The sequence below is a fragment of the Protopterus annectens genome, chromosome 3.part1, assembly GCF_019279795.1.
Source record: "Protopterus annectens isolate FY-2018-M chromosome 3.part1, PAN1.0, whole genome shotgun sequence".
NCBI lineage: Eukaryota > Metazoa > Chordata > Ceratodontiformes > Protopteridae > Protopterus > Protopterus annectens.
This window is the reverse complement of record NC_056732.1, coordinates 665,594,747-665,613,826: the sequence shown is the minus strand read 5'-3', so window position 1 is coordinate 665,613,826 and position 19,080 is coordinate 665,594,747. Positions and strand designations below refer to the sequence as shown.

At 39.9% G+C, this 19,080-nt stretch overlaps 1 protein-coding gene across 4 annotated transcripts in view; it reads left to right on the top strand.

The window, feature by feature from the left end:
• The window catches only part of ASAP1 (ArfGAP with SH3 domain, ankyrin repeat and PH domain 1), a 2,547,392-nt gene that overhangs the window by 1,895,207 nt on the left and 633,105 nt on the right, over positions 1 to 19,080 (top strand). For all 4 annotated transcript variants that reach the window (XM_044067036.1, XM_044067034.1, XM_044067035.1 and 1 more), the window contains one exon: positions 18,522 to 18,655. In XM_044067036.1, the coding sequence (XP_043922971.1) occupies positions 18,522 to 18,655 (134 nt within the window). The remainder of the gene's footprint in view (positions 1 to 18,521; positions 18,656 to 19,080) is intronic.

Sequence of the window (19,080 nt, the reverse complement as noted above, 5' to 3'; positions counted from 1 at the left end):
TTACAGCAATGAAGATGTGTCAGGAGGCCCAGAAGGGAAAGTATAAGAAAGAAAGGTAGACTTTTGAAGACATTTATGAAAATATTTGGCATGGAAGATGTGAATTTCCATATTATTCCCCAAGATACAAAAACTGAGGTAGGCTAGAAAGAATTTACATTTCATAGGAACATCTGCATTTAATTGAAGATTTTGATATGCACCCAATAACTATTTCAGATCATGTACCAACAGTAACTAAAATAAAAACACTGGGCAATGAAATAAAATGAAACACTGGCACTTTCTCACCTATCTGTGGAAAAGAGAGGAATTTAAGGAATGGGTAGTGGAAATTATTCAGGAGCTATTAAAGAAGATAGACATTTTTTTCTGAAAATATAACTAGGGAGTGGGATAAAGTTAAAGTGGAGTTTAAAAATAGGGTGGAAATAAAAGAAACTAAGGTATGGTTAAGGTATGAAGAATTATTTAGAGGGAGTGAAAAATGTTAAAATGTTGTAGAAAAGGTGGAATCACGCAGAATAAAAAGAGGAGCAACTGCAGGATGCTAAACAGGAAATAAGGGATTACCTTGATAATATGTATGAGTATAGGAAGATTGCTCTTAAGCAGCTGTTTTCTGATAATAACTCTAGAGCACAAACACTTTTAGAACATTGTCTCAGGCAACAGAACATAGAAAGGACTGTCGCTAAGCTTAGGGAGCCTATATCAAGGAAGACAACAAGAGGTTTTATAGAGATATTAGAAATATTTTGAAAATTCTATGAAAGTCAGTATAAAGCAGAGAAATGTGGAAATGAAGAAAAGGTACAAATGGAAATGTTTATGGAAGAATTAAATATGCCAAAGTTAGAGGTAGATGAACAGTTAGGAGGAGATAAGATAAAAACGATAATGTATGACCAATCTACATGAAAGTCCCCAGGAATAGGTGGTATTCCTGTGAAAGTTTGGAAGCTAGGAGGGAAAAATTATAAAGATCTGGAAGGTTTTGTTTAGCAGTACTTTAAGAGGAGGAGAAGTACCAACATCCTTGAAGAAAGCAACGGAAGCTGTATTACCTAAAGAGGGTAAAGACTGATCAGATCCAGCTTCATACAGGCCCATTTCAATACTAAACCATGATTATAAAGTGTCTGTAATGGTTAAAAGAATGTCAAAAGTGATAGCAAAATTAATAGATATGGATGAATGTGGTTTTGTGGATGAGAGGCTAACATTTGACAACATTAACAGAATACTGATGATCTAGAGGAAAGGAAGAATGTAAGAAAATATCACTGTTGTTCATGGGTCTTAATGCAGAGAAAGCATTTGACAGTGTAAGCTGGGACCTTATGAATAGAACAATGGAAGCATTTGCATTCCCTGATAAAATTATAAGGTTCATTAGGAGGATATATGGGAGCTTGGGGCTGAACATTAAAGTGGGTGGGGTCCTCTCTAATAATTTCTGCTTGAGCAGAGGAGCCAGGCAGGGGTGTCCTCTTTCCCTTTTGTTATTTGCTGTACATTTAGTACCATTGGCAAAGAAAGTAAGGGACTCAGAAATTCAAGGATATAATTGGTGTAGTAGTCAAGGAAAGCTGCTCTATTTGCAGATGATATATTTTATACCTGACAGAACCAGAAAAGGACATTACAGTGTTGTGGAATATTTTGAGACAGTTTCAAATCTTTTGGGATACAAAATTAATAAAGCTAAAACAAAGCAATAGCAGTAAATTGTGTACCCACATGCAAGTTGGTTCAGCAATATCCATATTTATGGGACATGATAAAACGAAGTATTTAGGAGTATGAATTAAAAATGATTCTGGTGTGGCAGCTAAGGATATGTGGGAATAGACTAAGTAAAAGATAATACAAAAACTGAGAAACTGGAAGCTCTGTTATAGGGATATGGATAGTGAGATACGAGCAGTTAAAATGTTTTAGTGCCTTTAGACTTAACGCACTGGTCAGGCATATTTTTATTGAAGAGAGGAGAAGTTGCCAATAGCAATTAATAAAGAGCTGAAGGATTTTATCTGGGACGGGAAGATGGCAAGAGTCAAGTGGGATAAGCTGATTCTACCAATAGAGCAAGGAGGATCGGGATTACCTGATTTGAAGGTGTATTTTAGAACTACACAGTTAAGGCTCCTATACATAGCACAAGCAGAAACCTATAATCCATAGTGGAAAGGGATGATGAAATGGGGAAGCTCAAGAAACAAGGGGAAACTGGGATTTTGGATGCAGACCTTTAAGGAGAATAACTATCACACAGAATATTATATTCATAAAGTAGCCGAAAGTATTATAAGAACTAAGCCAACATGGGAATGGAAAAAGGGGATTCTGCTGATAGGGATGACTAATGTTAGGGATACAGACAATAGGCAAGAGGGTGCTGAAATTTTGGGGGAAAACTGGCAAATGAACAAAGGTATTGGGAGCAAATAACTAGAGAGGGAAAGGTAATAGAATGTGAAAATGCCAATAATTTATTTGGACTGCAGGTTATAGGTTGCTTTTCCTAGCAAGGATTGATATCAAAGTACAGGCAAAGAGAAAGAAATAGGGAAGTCCTAAACAAAAGACTAGCACTGGTAGATTTTTTAATAGAATCTTGAGATCTTTAGAAATGGGTAGCAGCAAATTACATAGGAAAAAATGGGAATTGTGGTAACAATACATGCAGGGGAAGGAATGGGATTTAAAAGAAGCCAGGACCTGGGAAATTACAGATACATAAGTTTGACTAGTCTTATATGTAAGCCCATAGAAAGAATAATCATAGAACTGATAATTAATGACATAGGAAACTTTCAAATACTTGACCTGACCTAATTCAGCTTTGTCAAGGGCAGGTCATGCCTACTGAATCTGATGGATTTCTTTGAGAAAGTCACTGAGGCCATTGTTGAGGATATAACCGTGCATACCACCTAGCTCGACCTGGCTAAGACATTTGACACAATTCCCTTCTGAGGTATTATAAATAAACTCACAAAACTGGGCATAAATCCCAACATCACCAGATAGATAGCCAGGTGGCTCACAGGCAGGACACGTGGTTAAAGTGGGTGAATCCAGATCTAGCAAGACGCTTGTTACTAGCTGTGTGCTACAGGGGTGAGTACTGGGAGCACTCCTGTTCGGAATATACTTATCCAAAGTCAAGGGTAATGTGGAAGGCCTCTGGATGATAACATTTGCTAATGACTGCAGGCTGGGAACAATCATTGAATCCCAAAATGATGCAGATATCCTTTAGGAGGATCTTGATCAGACAAATGATTGGTGCCAGAACCATGGCCTGAAATTAAATGCGAAAAAATGCATTATCATACCCTTTAGGAAGTCCGATATCCCTGAAAATTACAGTATCAATAGCACATCCCTAAGAGTTGACTCAGAGGTGAGAGATCTAGGTACACAGATAGGTAGTGGGCTGAATTTTGACCGCCATGTGCCCACAGTGGTGAGGAAGTCCTTCTATGTGGCACAACTTATAAGTAAAGGTATGGCATCCTGATACTATGAAATTATAGTCCCAGTGTTCTTAGCTGTCATTAGATCAGTAATTGGTACAATGACTCATTTGGGTTGTACTTGACTAGTCACCTACAGAGTGAACTCAGAGGTTCCTCACAAAGCAAATTCAGAGTATAAACAACACGTTCTATGTGGACAGACTAAAAATCTTTTCCCTTTACTTTGTCTCCTACTGACTACTAAGGGATGACCTATGTTTGACCTACAAGGCATTCACAAATCCAGTCCTGATGGAGCTGCTACACATCCGCAGGTGTAACAGCAAGGTTAACCCAAACTGGGGATCCAAACTTAGTCAGCAACTCAAACAAAATATGTTGCATCTCGGAGATTGCCTCTTCTTTGGAACAGGTTTCCTATCACATTAAGCAGAGCATTGTTATACTTTTTGTCTGCAGAATTCAGTCAAACCCTTTCCATCTTTTTCTACAGACGTTGGATTTGTGCATTAGGCTTTGTTCAGTTCTCCAGTTAGTCCTCCTTCCTGCTGCAGCAGCTGTCTTTTTAACTACCCCAAAGTTGTCCATCCTCCCCTTAGTTCCTCTTCTTCTCTTTCTGCATTAGGTTTTCTGCCTCTGTTCCCTAATGGTCTGTTTGATTTTTGCTGTGAACTTTGGCCTGTTGCTCTTCTTGCTACCCCCCATCCAAATCCTAGTGTTCAACAATCTATCTGTGAAATGTTCTTCCTTCCTAAATGCATTTCCCTCATCTACATACACCTCAGCTTGTATTATAGAAAACACTGTACAAGAGTTGTGTTTGAGACTATGTCAATGTAGATGGGGTGAGCATTGCTTATCCTGTTTGTGTTGCAGCCGTTAGCTTAACTGGAACATTAAGCCATCAACTTTTGCACTAGTCACTGCTGAAGCACTTATTTTCTTACTCCATTTTATATTTGCTTTAAAAATATGCAGGGGGTCTCTCTCATGTGACTGCAATGACTAATCATTTTTGGGTAGTTGATGAGCTAGCCTTTGAAAAGAAAAAGGGAGTATTGACTATTATAATAGGAACTCAGAGATTAGGTGCCTCAAGGGCACAAATAATAGTATTAGTTAGGTCTATATTCACTAGCTCTGTGACAGAGGAATAAAGTCCTGGCTATGGCCAAATTGAGTCAAGTCCATGAAGAAGTTTAAGTTCTTGTTGACGCTAGCTGAGGAGGATGGGAAAATGAGAAAGAGGTGACTCATGGCTCACCCATTCTTGTGGGAGGGAGTCTTGGTTTCAAGGTGCATAAATTGGTTATGAAAGCAGAAGCTTATATGTTAACACTTGTCATTGATGGGAGGATGTGGGCTTGGCACTCTCAAGCTGCTAATTGTAGTGCTATAGGAATGTATGTGTGGGAATGAGCATTGCTCCATGAGTAGGGATTGGAGGTCTATGCAGTGATGCGGATGCTCAACCCAGCCACAAGAGGATGGGGTTTTGGGCATAACTGTCATTCCTGCATAGCCACTACTCTGCATGAAGCAAGCTGCTGAATGGGGGGAAGGGACTGCATAATAATGTCCAGGGATACTGATTTTTTTCCACAAAGCCCCATTCAGGGGGTGAGGGTGGTGGTAAGCCAGATTTGCATGGATGGGACAGAGTTCCTTTTCCCTGCGGCAAGTATGCAGACAGTACAGTGGTAGTACAGGCACAAGTAACCCTCACAGCTGCCAAAGTGCAGGCTGTTTTGGGTGGCTGTCACTCATATGGATAATAGGAGATCCCAACCACAAGAGTATGAGTGAATTAGAGTCCCATTGAAAGAGGCATTATAGTTCATAACACGGGCAAAATGAATGGAGAAAAAATATTTATATTCCAGTGGACCCGTGCCTATGTTCCAGCTGAGACAGTTATTTTTTAACTGTTATCACATAAAGGGAATGTCGAGATCACTGTAGAATCAAATATAAAGCTTGTTCACCTCATATTCTTATTCCTTTACTACAGGTCTTCAGGTAGTACTTCAGCTACACCTGGTGTCTTCCTCTGAACATTTGTATTGCGGGTTATTTTTTGGGTACCATATTACTGTCACATTAGATAAAAACAAAACTCCCCCTTCATCTTCATATATCATAGCTACTTTACCAAACAAATACTTTTGAAATTGCAGTAGGGGGATTAAGGAGAAACGGAAGAGGTAGTGTTTAGCAGTCTTTATATATGAGTCCATATTTTCACAACAGAGTTTGATTTTAGTGCCAAACCAGTAAATGAACTAGCTGTACTTTGTTGTATTTTACTTTAAATCATTAATCGTCTTTTTGCGTGTGAAATCGCATTGTGTGTAGTGTGTCTTCTTATTATAAAGAAGGAATATCAGTCTAGACTGCATAATATTCAAGAGAAGATACATCATTCCTGTAAATAATTAACAGCAGAAGACCAAATTCTGAACAGTTGGAGCCTCAAATTAAAATGTAACCTGATTGCATGTTCTGTTGCTGTGTTATCTATGGTGTCAGTGGCACACAGGTAGAAGGCTGTGCATTCTGTTCCAACGTAGGTGGATGAATTACTGACACTATAGTGCAGCATAAGGGGTTGCTGCAGTCCTGTGTGTGCTGTTTTTCAAATGAAGTTGTAAGCATTGGTCCCCATCTGCTTGAGTTGAAGATAACTAAGGTAGATTTAAAAATCTCACAGTGCCTATCAAAAAGAATAGGGGTAGGAGTCCTTTATTATGCACAACTGTATACATAGATTTACATATTTACAAAATTACATTAAATTTACATTCCTCCATCATTTACAACTTTTTGTTTCATATTTGTATAGACACTTACTCCTTTTTTTTCATAACTGCCATTTGATTTTCCATATTATATTATAGCAATAACCCACGCCTGGGTGTGGGTAATGCTGGATTTACCCACGGTTGGTGTGGTTTGGTCACAAGGGCGAACCCGAGTGGCCAAACAAAGACAACCGTGGGTAAATCCAGCATTACCCACACCCAGAAGTGGGTTATTGCTATTATATAATGACATTATTTAAGAAAAAAAATAATTACTTTTCTTAAATAATGAAATTGTATAATGCCTCCTTGCTGCTCTTCCGCAGCTGTCTGGTATTCTGCGGCAGTTCTGATGTACTGCGCATGCGTATTCTTACACAGTACATCAGAGCTGTGGGCAAAAGCAACGGAGAAAGCAAGATCTCCGTTGCTTTTTACAAACTGTCTCGCCATGTTAAAGGAGTTTAACATAGCGAGACAGATTTAAAAAAAGCAACGGAGAATCTCCGTTGCTTTTTATAAAGCTGTCTCGTTATGTTAAACCCATTTAACATAGCGAGACAGTTTTGAAAAAAGCAACCGAGAAAGCAAGATCTCCGTTGCTTTTTAAAGTGTCTCGCTATGTTAAATGGGTTTAACATAGCGAGACAGTTTAAAAAAAGCAACGGAGATGCCCCCTTGCTTTTTTTAAAGGTGTCTTGCTATGTTAAACTCGTTTAACATAGCGAGACAGGTTGTAAAAAAAAAAGAGTTATACTAATGAAGAGTTATACTAATGGAAAAAGTCCGGGCGACCGGACCTTTTTCAATTACTATAACTCTGATTTACAACGTGCACGCTGATCAGTCAGCGTGCATGTTTTGGAATATCAATGGGGGGCTGTTGTATAATTGTTAATATCCAATTTCAATTAAACATAATCTCATTCAGTCTTTAATTGTGTATTATCCATACAATAGAAAAAAAATTTCCCTCCTACATTTCTCATATAACCCGTATTCAAGCCAATCCATATTTATCTGTTTACAGTCTAGTATTTCTCTCACAGTATTCTTTTGTATTATCCCATAATTTTTTTTTTACTCTCTTACATGTTAAAAACATGATCTACCATTTTCTAATTCACCACCAAAAATACAGGCCCTTTTATTTACTTTTTTATAAAACTTATTTCCTTGTACGGGCAATCAATTAATTTGTAGCCACCATTAAAAAATGACATACAACATTCTTTATACACCATTTATTTCTTTGCTTTCTGTCTTTTATTTTATTTTTTTTTTGTTAGATGTCCCTATGGCTTCATACAATAATTTTGCATCAGTATATTTTATACCGTATTTTCCTATTTTCTCCTATCTCAATTATTGTTAACTTTCATATTTTTATTTTGTCTTGATGTATCTTTACTTAATTTCTCATTCTGTTTCTCCCTTTTATTTATTTTTTATTAATTTCCATTCCCTTTCATATTTTAAATAATCTAACTACCAGCTTGTGTTCTTTTCCATTTATCCATGTTAACACTCTGTATAGAGTCAGCAAAGCCCCACCATATTCTGTAGGAGTCAGTAAACCCAAACCTCCATCCTCCTTATCCATATACAACACTCCTCTTTTAACAGAGTTTAACCTAGATCCCTGTGTACATGTAAGATTATTTCAAGAAATTGTTCTCCATTTCTCTTGATATCATATACATACTAGCTATGTATGGTATTTTCCCATCCATATTATATTAATTAAACGCACATTCTTCTTATAAGACAACCTATATCTGTTCCACATAGCAGTAAGTCCTTTTAATTCTTTCAAGATTTTCTCCCGTCGTTCATTTAGTTTAGAATATTCACTGAAATTAATTCCTAATATTGATATAAATTTTCTTCCGAATTATGTTCCTTCCAGCAGTTTCCCATCTCCAAAACTCATAGATTTTCCTTATTCATTATTAATCCAACTTCTTGCAATTTTTTCTTCACATATATAATTACTTCTTTCATTGTTTCTCTATTCTTAGCCATTAATAATATATCATCATCATAAGACTTAATTGGATATGAAATGTGTATTTCCTATACGTATTTATTTTTCACCATTTCTTTGTATATTTCTTTTACTACACATGACCCTAACAAACAAAATGCTACTTATTGGACATCCTTGTTTTAAACATCTTTTCATCTCAATTTCTTCACTTAGCCAACCATTTAATAAGGTAATAATATTAGTGTTTTTATACACTGACTCACTTTTTTTAATTGTGTGCTACAGTTATATCTTATATTTGCCATACACTGTCATGCCCTGTTGAATTAAATGCTTTATTTATATCAGTCACCATTAGTTTTGCTTCTTTTTTTGATGTCCTCCACCATTTTCTTGTTTATCATTAGTAATGCTTGACTTCTTTTCCTTTAACCCCATAAATACCTTTTTTCATTATATATTCCAATTTATGTTCTAATATTTTTTGTATTGTCTTCATAAGCATTTTACAGTCATTATTGTTCAACATTACTGGCCTTCGGTTTCTTATTTCTTTCAGCTCTCTTTTTTCCATATAAGTCTCATAACATCTCTACATATTTCTACGTAACAAGTACCTTCATTTAGTCATTCATTAAACACTTCCACAAAATTTCTTTCTGCCATTGTATCAAATTATTGCACATTAAATATTCTATACTGTCTGCTCCTACTTCTGAATTCATATTTATTTTCCTCATTGCCATATCTAAATCCAGAACTGTATTTTCTTTCCAATTCTTTATCAATTTCTTCTGTAAACTGGGTCATTCTCCCATTATATATTTCATTACCTCTCTCTTTTACTATCTCTTTAACATATCACAGTACAATAATCATAATATTTCTTTGTCCTCTTTCAACTCCTCCATCGCTATTTTTATTTATCTCATTATACCACTGTCTTCCTTTAATTTTGCACAAATATAACAATACTTTCTTTTTTCCTTGTAAAAACATAGATTTTTATATAATAAAAATAAATCTTTATTTTTTATTTTTTCTTTTGGGAAATTTTCTTCTTCCTTTCTAAACTATTCCTTTTAATTTCTGTCCAGATTGTATAAAACCAATTTTTGAGTTTCGCTGCATTCTTCTTTTTCTATTTGTCTTTTTCTGTTTTCCCAAATAAAATGAATTCTTTTATTTCTCTCTGTTGTCCAGCATGCTGACCAGTTATTGTAAAAATCTCTCATAGTCAAACAATTTTCCATAACTTTATTATCTTTTTTACCTTTCTCATTCCACTATTTTGTTTATTCTCCTTACTACTCTCCCAATTGTTGTGTTCTTTATTCTCTTTTATTTCTATCCATACAGCTAAATGATCAGAAAATCCTGTTTCTACCACATCTTGTATCACTTATATTTCTGTTTTCATTTTTCCTCATCTATATGTACTTTTATTCAAATTTTATAACTCTAAATTCTCACGTCTTATTTTTTCTTCCATTATTTTCTTATCCGATCTCTCTTTTTGCTTTTTATGTCTTAAGTCACATTCAAATCTCCTATTATTATAATGTCCATATTTACTATAATGTAGTCCATTTCTTGAAATAATTTCTCTTTCTTTGCATATTACATAAGCATATATTGCTATGCCTTTAAACTGTCCCTTCCCACCTAAAATCTACCCAAATTCCATATCTCAGTCTGTTCTCTCTCTTCCAGTGTTAAGCAGTTAACATCTTCTAAAACTATTAAATCTACCTTACACTTGTTACACCATTCTAACAACCCAACCCATCTCACTGTAGTCTTTATACCATTAACATTTACAGACAAAATTCTAATACATTTGCTTCCCTTCTCCTTAATTTGCAATAAATTATTCATTTATCCATTTCCTTTGTTTTTGACATTCAAACCCACACATTGGAGTTTTCTTCTCCTGTCTTTAACACTTTTTTCAATGCAATTTTTCTTTTTAACCATATTTCAATCTGTATTTTCTTTGTTGTTAACTTCTGATCCACTTGCCATCTCCCTTTCCCCTTTATATCTGTCTAATTTTCTTCTTGTATATCAGTGTCATTACTCTCCTTTTTATCTTTTTCTTGTTCTTTTTGTTGCAATTGCTGTTTATTATGTACCCCTTCTCTACTTTCTTCTTCTGTATTGTTTGGAATTTTTCTTTCTCACAATTCATCCATAAATGCATTATTTTATTTGCACTTATAACATTTCTTTTCACATTTTCTTCCATCATGACCAATCTCCTCCATAAATAACATTTTTTCTTATCACAGTTACTTATAAAATGTCCATCCCTTACATAAAAAACATGATGTTAAGTTGTCAATCTCGCCTTCATTCTTGCTTGATGGGTTCGGAGCCGATCCTCGGCTCCGACCCGGCACCTGCTAAGCTCGAGAGTCATTTTTACCAGCTCGAGGCAGCCCCATATCCCATGATGCAAGGCGGTAAGTACCCAGATCTCGTTTGCCGCTTCGCTGATGAGGTCCTCCTTTTACCAGCTCCTGGTAAGTGATTTTTACATTACTATTTTTGCCCCTTTTTCTTCTAAAACTTTAAAATTTATAGTTTTATCACAGTTGTAGTCCCTTTCTGACTAGATTTTCCCTGTCTCCTTAAAACTTTTAGTCAGACTTCTCCCATCCCCCCCCCCCACTTGTTAGGGTGTGTGTGTGTGTGTTATTGATAGTTTTTTGGGATATATAATTTAATTTCTTAGACTGGTGTTGTGTGTGTGTATTATTCACCATGTCTAAGGAAAGGGTCTCAGGCTTTAAGAAGTGTGACTCGTGCTGTCAGAAGATGTCTCTGACAGACGGTCACACTTCTTGCCTTTACTGCCTGGGGCCTCTTCACCTGCAGGACTCCTGTGCTATATGTCACTCTTTTAGCCAGAGAGTCCTGCAGGAGAGAAGAAATAAATTGATTTTGAGGGGCCTTCTTAAGCCGGAGGGCTCTCCGGCCAAGTCGGCTCCATCTAAGACTTCAAAGTCTTCCAAGGCCCAGGCTTCTGTGTCCAAGCCTGTGGCCTCGGCTCCGACTCTTTCAGAGTCGAGATCGGCTCCGGCTGGAGCCGATTCTGGTTTACGCAAACCTTGCCGATTCTGGTTCGACCACTTCGGTGTCGGCTCCGATCGGTTCCGACCACCATGTGGCTCAGGCATCGGTGTCGGCTCCGATCGGCTCCGACACCCTTACTTTTATGGCTGTATCGGCTCCGGCTGGAGCCGATGCATCGAAGCTACCTGTCGGTGCCGATAAGTTGTTGGCTCCGACAGTTTCTGTGGTTTCATCGGCTCCGATGGTTCCTTCGAGGAAGAGGTCTAGGTCCCCTTCCTTGGAGCCGATACTCTCGGCTCCGGCTTCGCCTCTCCTCTCGGAACGGAGCCATCGGAGCCGATCTTCAAGGTCATCCAGGCTTTCTGACCATGATTTAGAGAGAGTGGTCAGTAGATTACTAAAATCACAGGCACTGGCCCAAATGCTACATAGTCCGTCTCAGCAGACGACTATTAGTCCACACCCCATTGCAGTTCCTCCTTCGACTCTACCCCAGAGTTTGGAGTTGGAGTCTTTGGGAATAGTTTCTGCTACGGCTGAGGGACAGATACCCCCTTCTGCTCCTTCAGCCTCTACTCTTATCTCCTCTTCGAGACCTTCCGTAGAGGGATTCGGTGGCCGGGCTTCCTGGTCTCCTCCGAGGGGTGAGTGGCATCGGACCCTTGTCCGACCCGCTCTTCCCTTGGAGCCTCGGCCTTGGTGAGCTCGGCTCCGACATCTGCCTCGGAGCCTTCCTTTCGGTGGGTCCTGGAGTTCCTAGCTCTTGAGCGGGTTCTCTCGGACCTCCCTGGGAGGGAGCCTTGAGGTGATGAAGAGTGTACTGGCCACTGGACTCAGCCAGCAGTCTGTTCCCTTAGCTCCTCCCTCTATAGTGCCTGTTGACATCTCTGCCACTTCTCTTGCTCCCGGACCCAGAGATCCTCCGCCTCAGGTTTCCCCACTGGGAATATCCCCGTGTTCCGAGGATTCTCCTGATTTGTCGGGAGATCCTCCGCGGAAGAGGACCTGTAAGAGGAAACACGTAGACTCCCCCAAGTCTATCACTTCGGATACTGACTTGGATGAGTCAGAGTGATCCCCAAGATCCCCCTCTGAGGATGTCTCCTTCTCAGACATCCTAGAACTCCTTAGACAGAGGGGAAACTGGCCCACAAATAATCCCTCTGAGGATGAGTCAGTATACCTGGAGGCGTTTGGATCTCGGCCCTCCACCTCCTGGGTGTCTCCGCCTTTCGACCCCCTTATGCAGGTTATTGCTCGAAAGGCATGGGCTGCTCCTGACTCTGTAGAGCCAGTCCCTAGGAGGCCTTCTAAATTTATTACTGCCCCGTCGGACAAGCAATTCCTCACAAAAGGTGTCCCCGTTGATGCTATGGTGGTGGCGGCTGCCACTAAGAAGGAACTTGCAGATCCTTCCGTACCTGTCCATCCTCCTAATAAGGACTCTAGGACCATGGATAGATATGGTAAGTGGATGTTTTCTTCAGTGACCTTTGCTATGCATTTGCTGAACTACCTATGTCACTTCACCAGACTCCAGAGGGATATCCTTAAGGAGCTAGGTGAAGTAGTACAGGATCCTACAGCTGCAGGGGCTCAAGAAAAAATTGCTTCGCAGCTAGGAACCCTTAACTCCATTGCTAACTCCTCCATGCGGCTGATATCATATGCTGCTGATGGAGCGAGTAGAGCCGCAGGTACAGGTGTGGCTCTTAGACGCCAAGCCTGGATGCGGCTCTGTAATTTTGCAGATCCCTTTAAGGCGTCCTTCACAAACTCTCCCTTTAATGGGTCAGCTTTGTTTGGCCCTCAAGTGAAGGAAACGTTGACCAGGTGTGAGCAGGACGGCAAAACTCTTTCTGCCGTAGGAGTCTGTTTTTCCACCCCTTCTAGACCTTACCCCAAAGGACAGAAGGGTGGCAAAATGTGGTTCAGCAAATCCCAAGGAGTCATGCCGGATTCACGTGGTCAGTTTACCCCTAGAGGCAGAGGGGGTAACAACAACAGACGCCGCTCTAGAGGCAGAGCGGGTCCACAAAACCAGGGAAACAGAGAGTCTCTCTCTGACAAGCCCTTTCAGCATCCCTGAGATGTTGCCCGGCTGTCCCGCCTTGGAGGCAGTCGGGGGAAGACTATCGCTGTACCCAGAAGCCTGGCGTTCCCTCACTCAAGACAGATGGGTACAGTCGATCATATCCGAGGGTTACAAAATTCCTTTCGAGGAAAGTCCTTTCTATCCCTCAAATTCCCTTCCAGATGTACCACCGGTCTAAGGAAATTGCAGAGTTAGAAGTCTTAAAACTACTGCAAAAAGAGCCATTCAGCCAGTTACAACAGATCATTCAGAGCCGGAATCTACTCAAGGTTCTTTTGGTCCCCAAAAAGACGGGAGACTGGAGACCAATATTGGATCTCAGCAGACTCAACAAGTCTGTGAGGAAGACAAGATTCCGAATGGTCACTCTTCAGTCAATTCTGCCCTTCTTACAGAAGGACAACTGGATGTGCTCAATAGATCTTCAGGATGTGTACTATCACATAAAAATTCACAGACGCTCCAGGAGATTTCTCCGCTTTCGGCTGGGGTCCAGTCATTTCCAGTTCAGAGCCCTGCCCTTTGGTCTCACTACAGCCCCCAGAGTGTTCACAAAATGCATGGCAGTGGTCACGGCTCACCTGAGACGTCAAGGATTCCAGGTGTTTCCGTATCTCGACGACTGGCTCCTTTCAGCCACCACCAGGCATCAGCTTGTTCAAGCCAGGGATTACACAATAAATCTTTGTTCTCATTTGGGCATCTCGATCAACTTGAAAAGTCATCCTTGTTGCCCTGCCAGTCTATTACTTTCATAGGCGCAAACTTAAACACTGTTCGGATGTCAGCTACCCTTACAGATCAAAGAGTTTCAGACATTCAAAGTCATGTCAGGATCATTCTAGCCAACAAGAAAGTACAGGCCAGAATGGTTCTAAAGGTATTAGGCCTCATGGCTGCGGCCATTACTCTTCTTCCCCTGGCTCGCTTCTACATGCGCCTTCTTCAGTGGATGTTGTTCACTCAGTGGTCTTACCAACAACTTCCAATGCGTCACCAAATACTGGTGACACAGATTTGCAAGAATCATCTTGCTTAGTGGATCACTTCTCCCCAGATTCACCAAGGCAGACACTTTGTACCCCCATCCCCGGTAGCCACTGTCACCACGGATGCCTCCCTGATCGGGTGGGGGGGTCATTATCAGGGCAGGATGGTTCATGGGACGTGGCAACCGTTCGAATACCACCTGCACATAAATGTCCTAGAGATGAGAGCAGTGCTTTTAACATTGCAAGCCCTCAACGACTTTCTTCCCGTGGGGACAATTGCAGTCCACACAGACAACATGTCTGTAGTTTGGTATATCAACAAACAGGGCGGAACCAAGTCCTACCCCTTGTGTCGAGAAGCGCTCAGACTTTGGCAATGGGCGATCTCCTCTCATTGGTTTCTGGTAGCAACGCACATCCCTGGGAAAACCAACATTTTAGCGGACAGATTGAGCAGAGCTATTCTCATGCCTCACGAGTGGTCTCTCAAGCAATCTATAGTGGAAGAGATTTTTCTGGAATGGGGTCGCCCATGTTGCGATCTTTTTGCTACTCCCCAAAACAGCAAATGCCCAGACTTCTTCTCTCTCTTCCCTCTGCCAGGCCACCCCCCCAGAGACGCTCTGACCCAGGATTGGCCCCAGGAACTTCTTTATGCCTTTCCTCCTTTTCCTCTGATCCCTCAAGTTATCCAGAAAGCAACCGTTTTGAGAGCCAAAATGATTCTCATTGCTCCTTATTGGCCTCGACAAATTTGGTTTCCGTTCCTCCATCGTCACCTTTTGGTACAGCCGTGGCATCTGGACCCAGTGCCAGATCTTCTGATTCACCAATCCGGTCAGCTGCACCGGTCTATCCCTTCTCTCAACCTCACAGCATGGTTGCTCCACTTCCTTCCTTAGCCAGGCTTCCTTTGATCTCTAACCCCGTTAGAGACATTCTAGTAGCTTCCTTAAAATCCTCTACCAGGAGGATTTATACAAGCAAATGGAAACGTTTCTCTTATTGGGCTAAAGCCAAGAATATTGATCCCTTCACTGCTCCAGTTCAGGCAGTTTTGGATTTCTTAGCGGAGATTTTTCATGCAGGCTCCTCTTCTTCCACAGTTAGAGTTCAATTGGCTGATATCTCGAACTTTCATGTCGGGTTCGCAGATCACAATATTATGTCCCACAGGCTTTGTAGAGCCTTCTTGAAAGGAATTTTCCTCCTGAAGCCTCCAGTCAGGAGTCCTCCTCCTCAATGGGATCTAAATTTAGTGCTGACATCCTTGATTCTTCCCCCCTTCGAGCCAGCTGTTTCTTGCTCCCTGAAATTTCTTTCATGGAAAACCTTATTCCTGGTAGCTATTACATCGGCCAGGAGGGTGTCTGAACTTCATGCTCTATCTGTTCGCCCCCCTTATTTGGTCTTTCACAAAGACAGAGTGTCATTGAGAACTAATCCGACCTTTTTGCCTAAGGTCGCCTCAAAGACTAATTTGAATCAATCCAATGATCTCCCTGTATTTTTTCCAAACTATTCAAACAGATCGGAACAAAAACTACATTATCTTGATGTCCACCGACAACTCAGATATTATTTGGACAGAACTAAACAATTTAGGAAATCCGATCAACTCTTTGTTTCCTATGCTGATAACAAGAAAGGCCTTCCTGTCTCAAAAGTGACCTTATCTAGATGGCTTTCTTCTGTCATCTCTGAAATTTATCGGCTCAGGGGAAAACAGCTGTGCTCAAAACCTAAAGCACATTCAACCAGAAGCTTAGCTACTTCTACAGCCTTTCAAGCTAGACTTCCTTTAGACACTATTTGTGCAGCGGCAACTTGGGCCACTCCTCATACTTTTGTTTCCCATTACAAATTGGACTTGGCCTCCAGGGACAGAGCCAGTTTTGGCTCTACAGTCCTCAAGAGTCTGTTCCATTGAGCCACCCAGGATAGAGGTGCTAGGGGCGGTCCCATCAAGCAAGAATGAAGGCGAGATTGACAACTTAACATTGAGAAGTTATGTACCTACCATAACGTTCCATGTTAGTTGTCTTCTCTCGCCTTCTTTCTTGCGACCCTCCCTCCTTCCCCCAGGCCTGGACAGACCTTTCTCTACAAGGAGTTATGATGCTGAAGACCATACAGAGCTGGTCCTTCTTCCATCCTGCAGGTTTTTCTTTCTTCCTTCTTCCTTTGGGAAGTGTTTATGCTAGGTGCTATTGCCCTTTTGTCATCAAACGAGATCTGGGTACTTACCGCCTTGCATCATGGGATATGGGGCTGCCTCGAGCTGGTAAAAGTGACTCTCGAGCTTAGCAGGTGCCGAGTCGGAGCTGAGGATCGGCTCCGAACCCATCAAGCAAGAAAGAAGGCGAGAGAAGACAACTAACATGGAACGTTATGGTAGGTACATAACTTCTCATTTTCGGCTATCCTCCATACTTAATAACAGCTCTGTGACCTTTAACATTAATCATACTAGGAATATGCACAATTTTTGACCTTTAACATTAATCATACTAGGAATATGCACAATTTTTCCATTTTCCATTTTCAAAATCACATTACAATTCCAAGCCCCTGTCCAAAATCCTCTATCAAACACTTTAGAAGCGTCCTTTACTTCTTAGCAAAAGTTCTTTAGTATTTTTTAAAAGTTTCTCTTTCAGTTTCTGTCTGAAATTGTATACTAACTTTTTTTGTGTTTTGTAAAAAAAAGTCTTTACAGTATATTTATTCTACAGATACATCTCTTTTCTTTTTTCATTTCTCATAAAAGTTTCTAATACTGCAACACTCTCCTATAAAATGTCATAATAAGTCTCTTTTTAATCAAAATAAAGCTCTTTCCTCCTGTGCCTTGTCCCATATTTCATACCGGTCCATTTCTAGTTCTTCTTTATTCTGAATTTTAGCTAATTACTTCTTCTTTTCCATTCTTCTGTCTTCTTCCTCCTCTCTCTTCTTTCTTCCATCTGTTCTCCGACCACTTCTGCAAACATTTTTTTCTTAAGCTGTTGTACCTCGTCTATATGAATCCTTTCCATCATTTTGAACCAGGATACATCATTACCTGTCTCTGGTTTGCTGTTGTCAAGTAGTTCTACCAATAAATCATCCTGCAACTCTCCCGATAGGAGGATGTAATAATAACATCTTCCTGTTGTCACTTCTCTCCCCTCAAATCCTTAAACAAATTATGCTGGGAAACTTCTGTGTCCTCTGTCTGGTTGTCGTCATGATTCTCTGAACCAGATATCTCCTCCTCCTTTTCCAAGAACAAATTTAAAGAGTTGGCATTCACCTCTACTTTATGCTTCTATCACCATGTTTGCATGATGCTGTCCTGGCCACCACTGCACCAGGAGTGGAACTGACTCATCTGCCACATGCACTATGAATGTTGTAGCTGTAGGGGAAGTTCACCGATTTACCCGAGTAGTATAAATACCACCTTGGGTCTCCCCTGAAGAGGCCACTAGCCTAGTGGGACTAACCTGTTCAGCAAATAATAGATATATGGATGGATGGATATATAGATAAAAATCTACACACTTTGATGTGAATCTGTACATTGTGTTGCCAGAATGAGTTTATATCTGAGATAATGAAGTACAGGTAGATTAACATTCTTCAGACCATGATCACCCATTTAAGGGCTGTTTAATTAAATGTTTTTAATAGTTAATTACATTGGATAATTGATTTGAAATGCATTATCTGGATTAGATGGTTTATAGAGTTGTCATTAGTTCTGAAGAAGATCTTGTATTAAAGGAGCGAAAGTGCTTAACATTTATTTGTGTTTTGAGTAGCTTATTCCATTGTAGGGGCATTTGTTTTATTATTTAGTTTGTTGATGTCCCTTTCCAGTAGTTTTAAGTGATGTTTTTACTTAAAATTCTTCAAACCATGATTAGCCATTGAAGAAGAATGCTTTTTTTAAGGTTTATCATTTAGTTATAAGACTGTTAATAAGGAGGGAATGGTGTTATGTGACTCGCATGCAAAAGTATTCTGTTTATTGACTTTGAAATGTATACGTTTATTTTCAGACATTTTACAACTTTTCATTTTCCCCTACAGATCCAACCTGGCTTTCTACTAATTTGGGAATCTTAACTTGTATTGAATGTTCGGGAATACATAGGGAAATGGGTGTACATGTTTCTAGAATTCAGTCTCTGGAGTTAGACAAACTAGGGACTTCTGAACTCTTGGTAAGTAATATCAGTAAAAAGATTTTCCTTGATTGTATTAAAATGTGTGCTTATTATTAAATCTATATATTTTGTGTGTGTGTGTGTGTGTGTGTGTGTGTGTGTGTGTGTGTGTGTGTGTGTATATATATATATATATATATATATATATATATATATATATGTCTATATGTGTGTGTGTGCGCGCGCTCACATGCACACACAAACCAAATATCAATAAGAACGTTGCTTATCATTACTGACACACACCAAAATGGTTCATACACTTTAAAGTATGAACCTGTTGTTTCTCTGATACATTATTATTTTTGAACCTTATCACTTTGTAGTCAGTGAATTTTAATTCATTCACAGTTGGCTGTTTTATGTCACCAAGACTCATACATTTGAATAGAATTGGTCAGAGATTACCTTCTGCTGCTGTT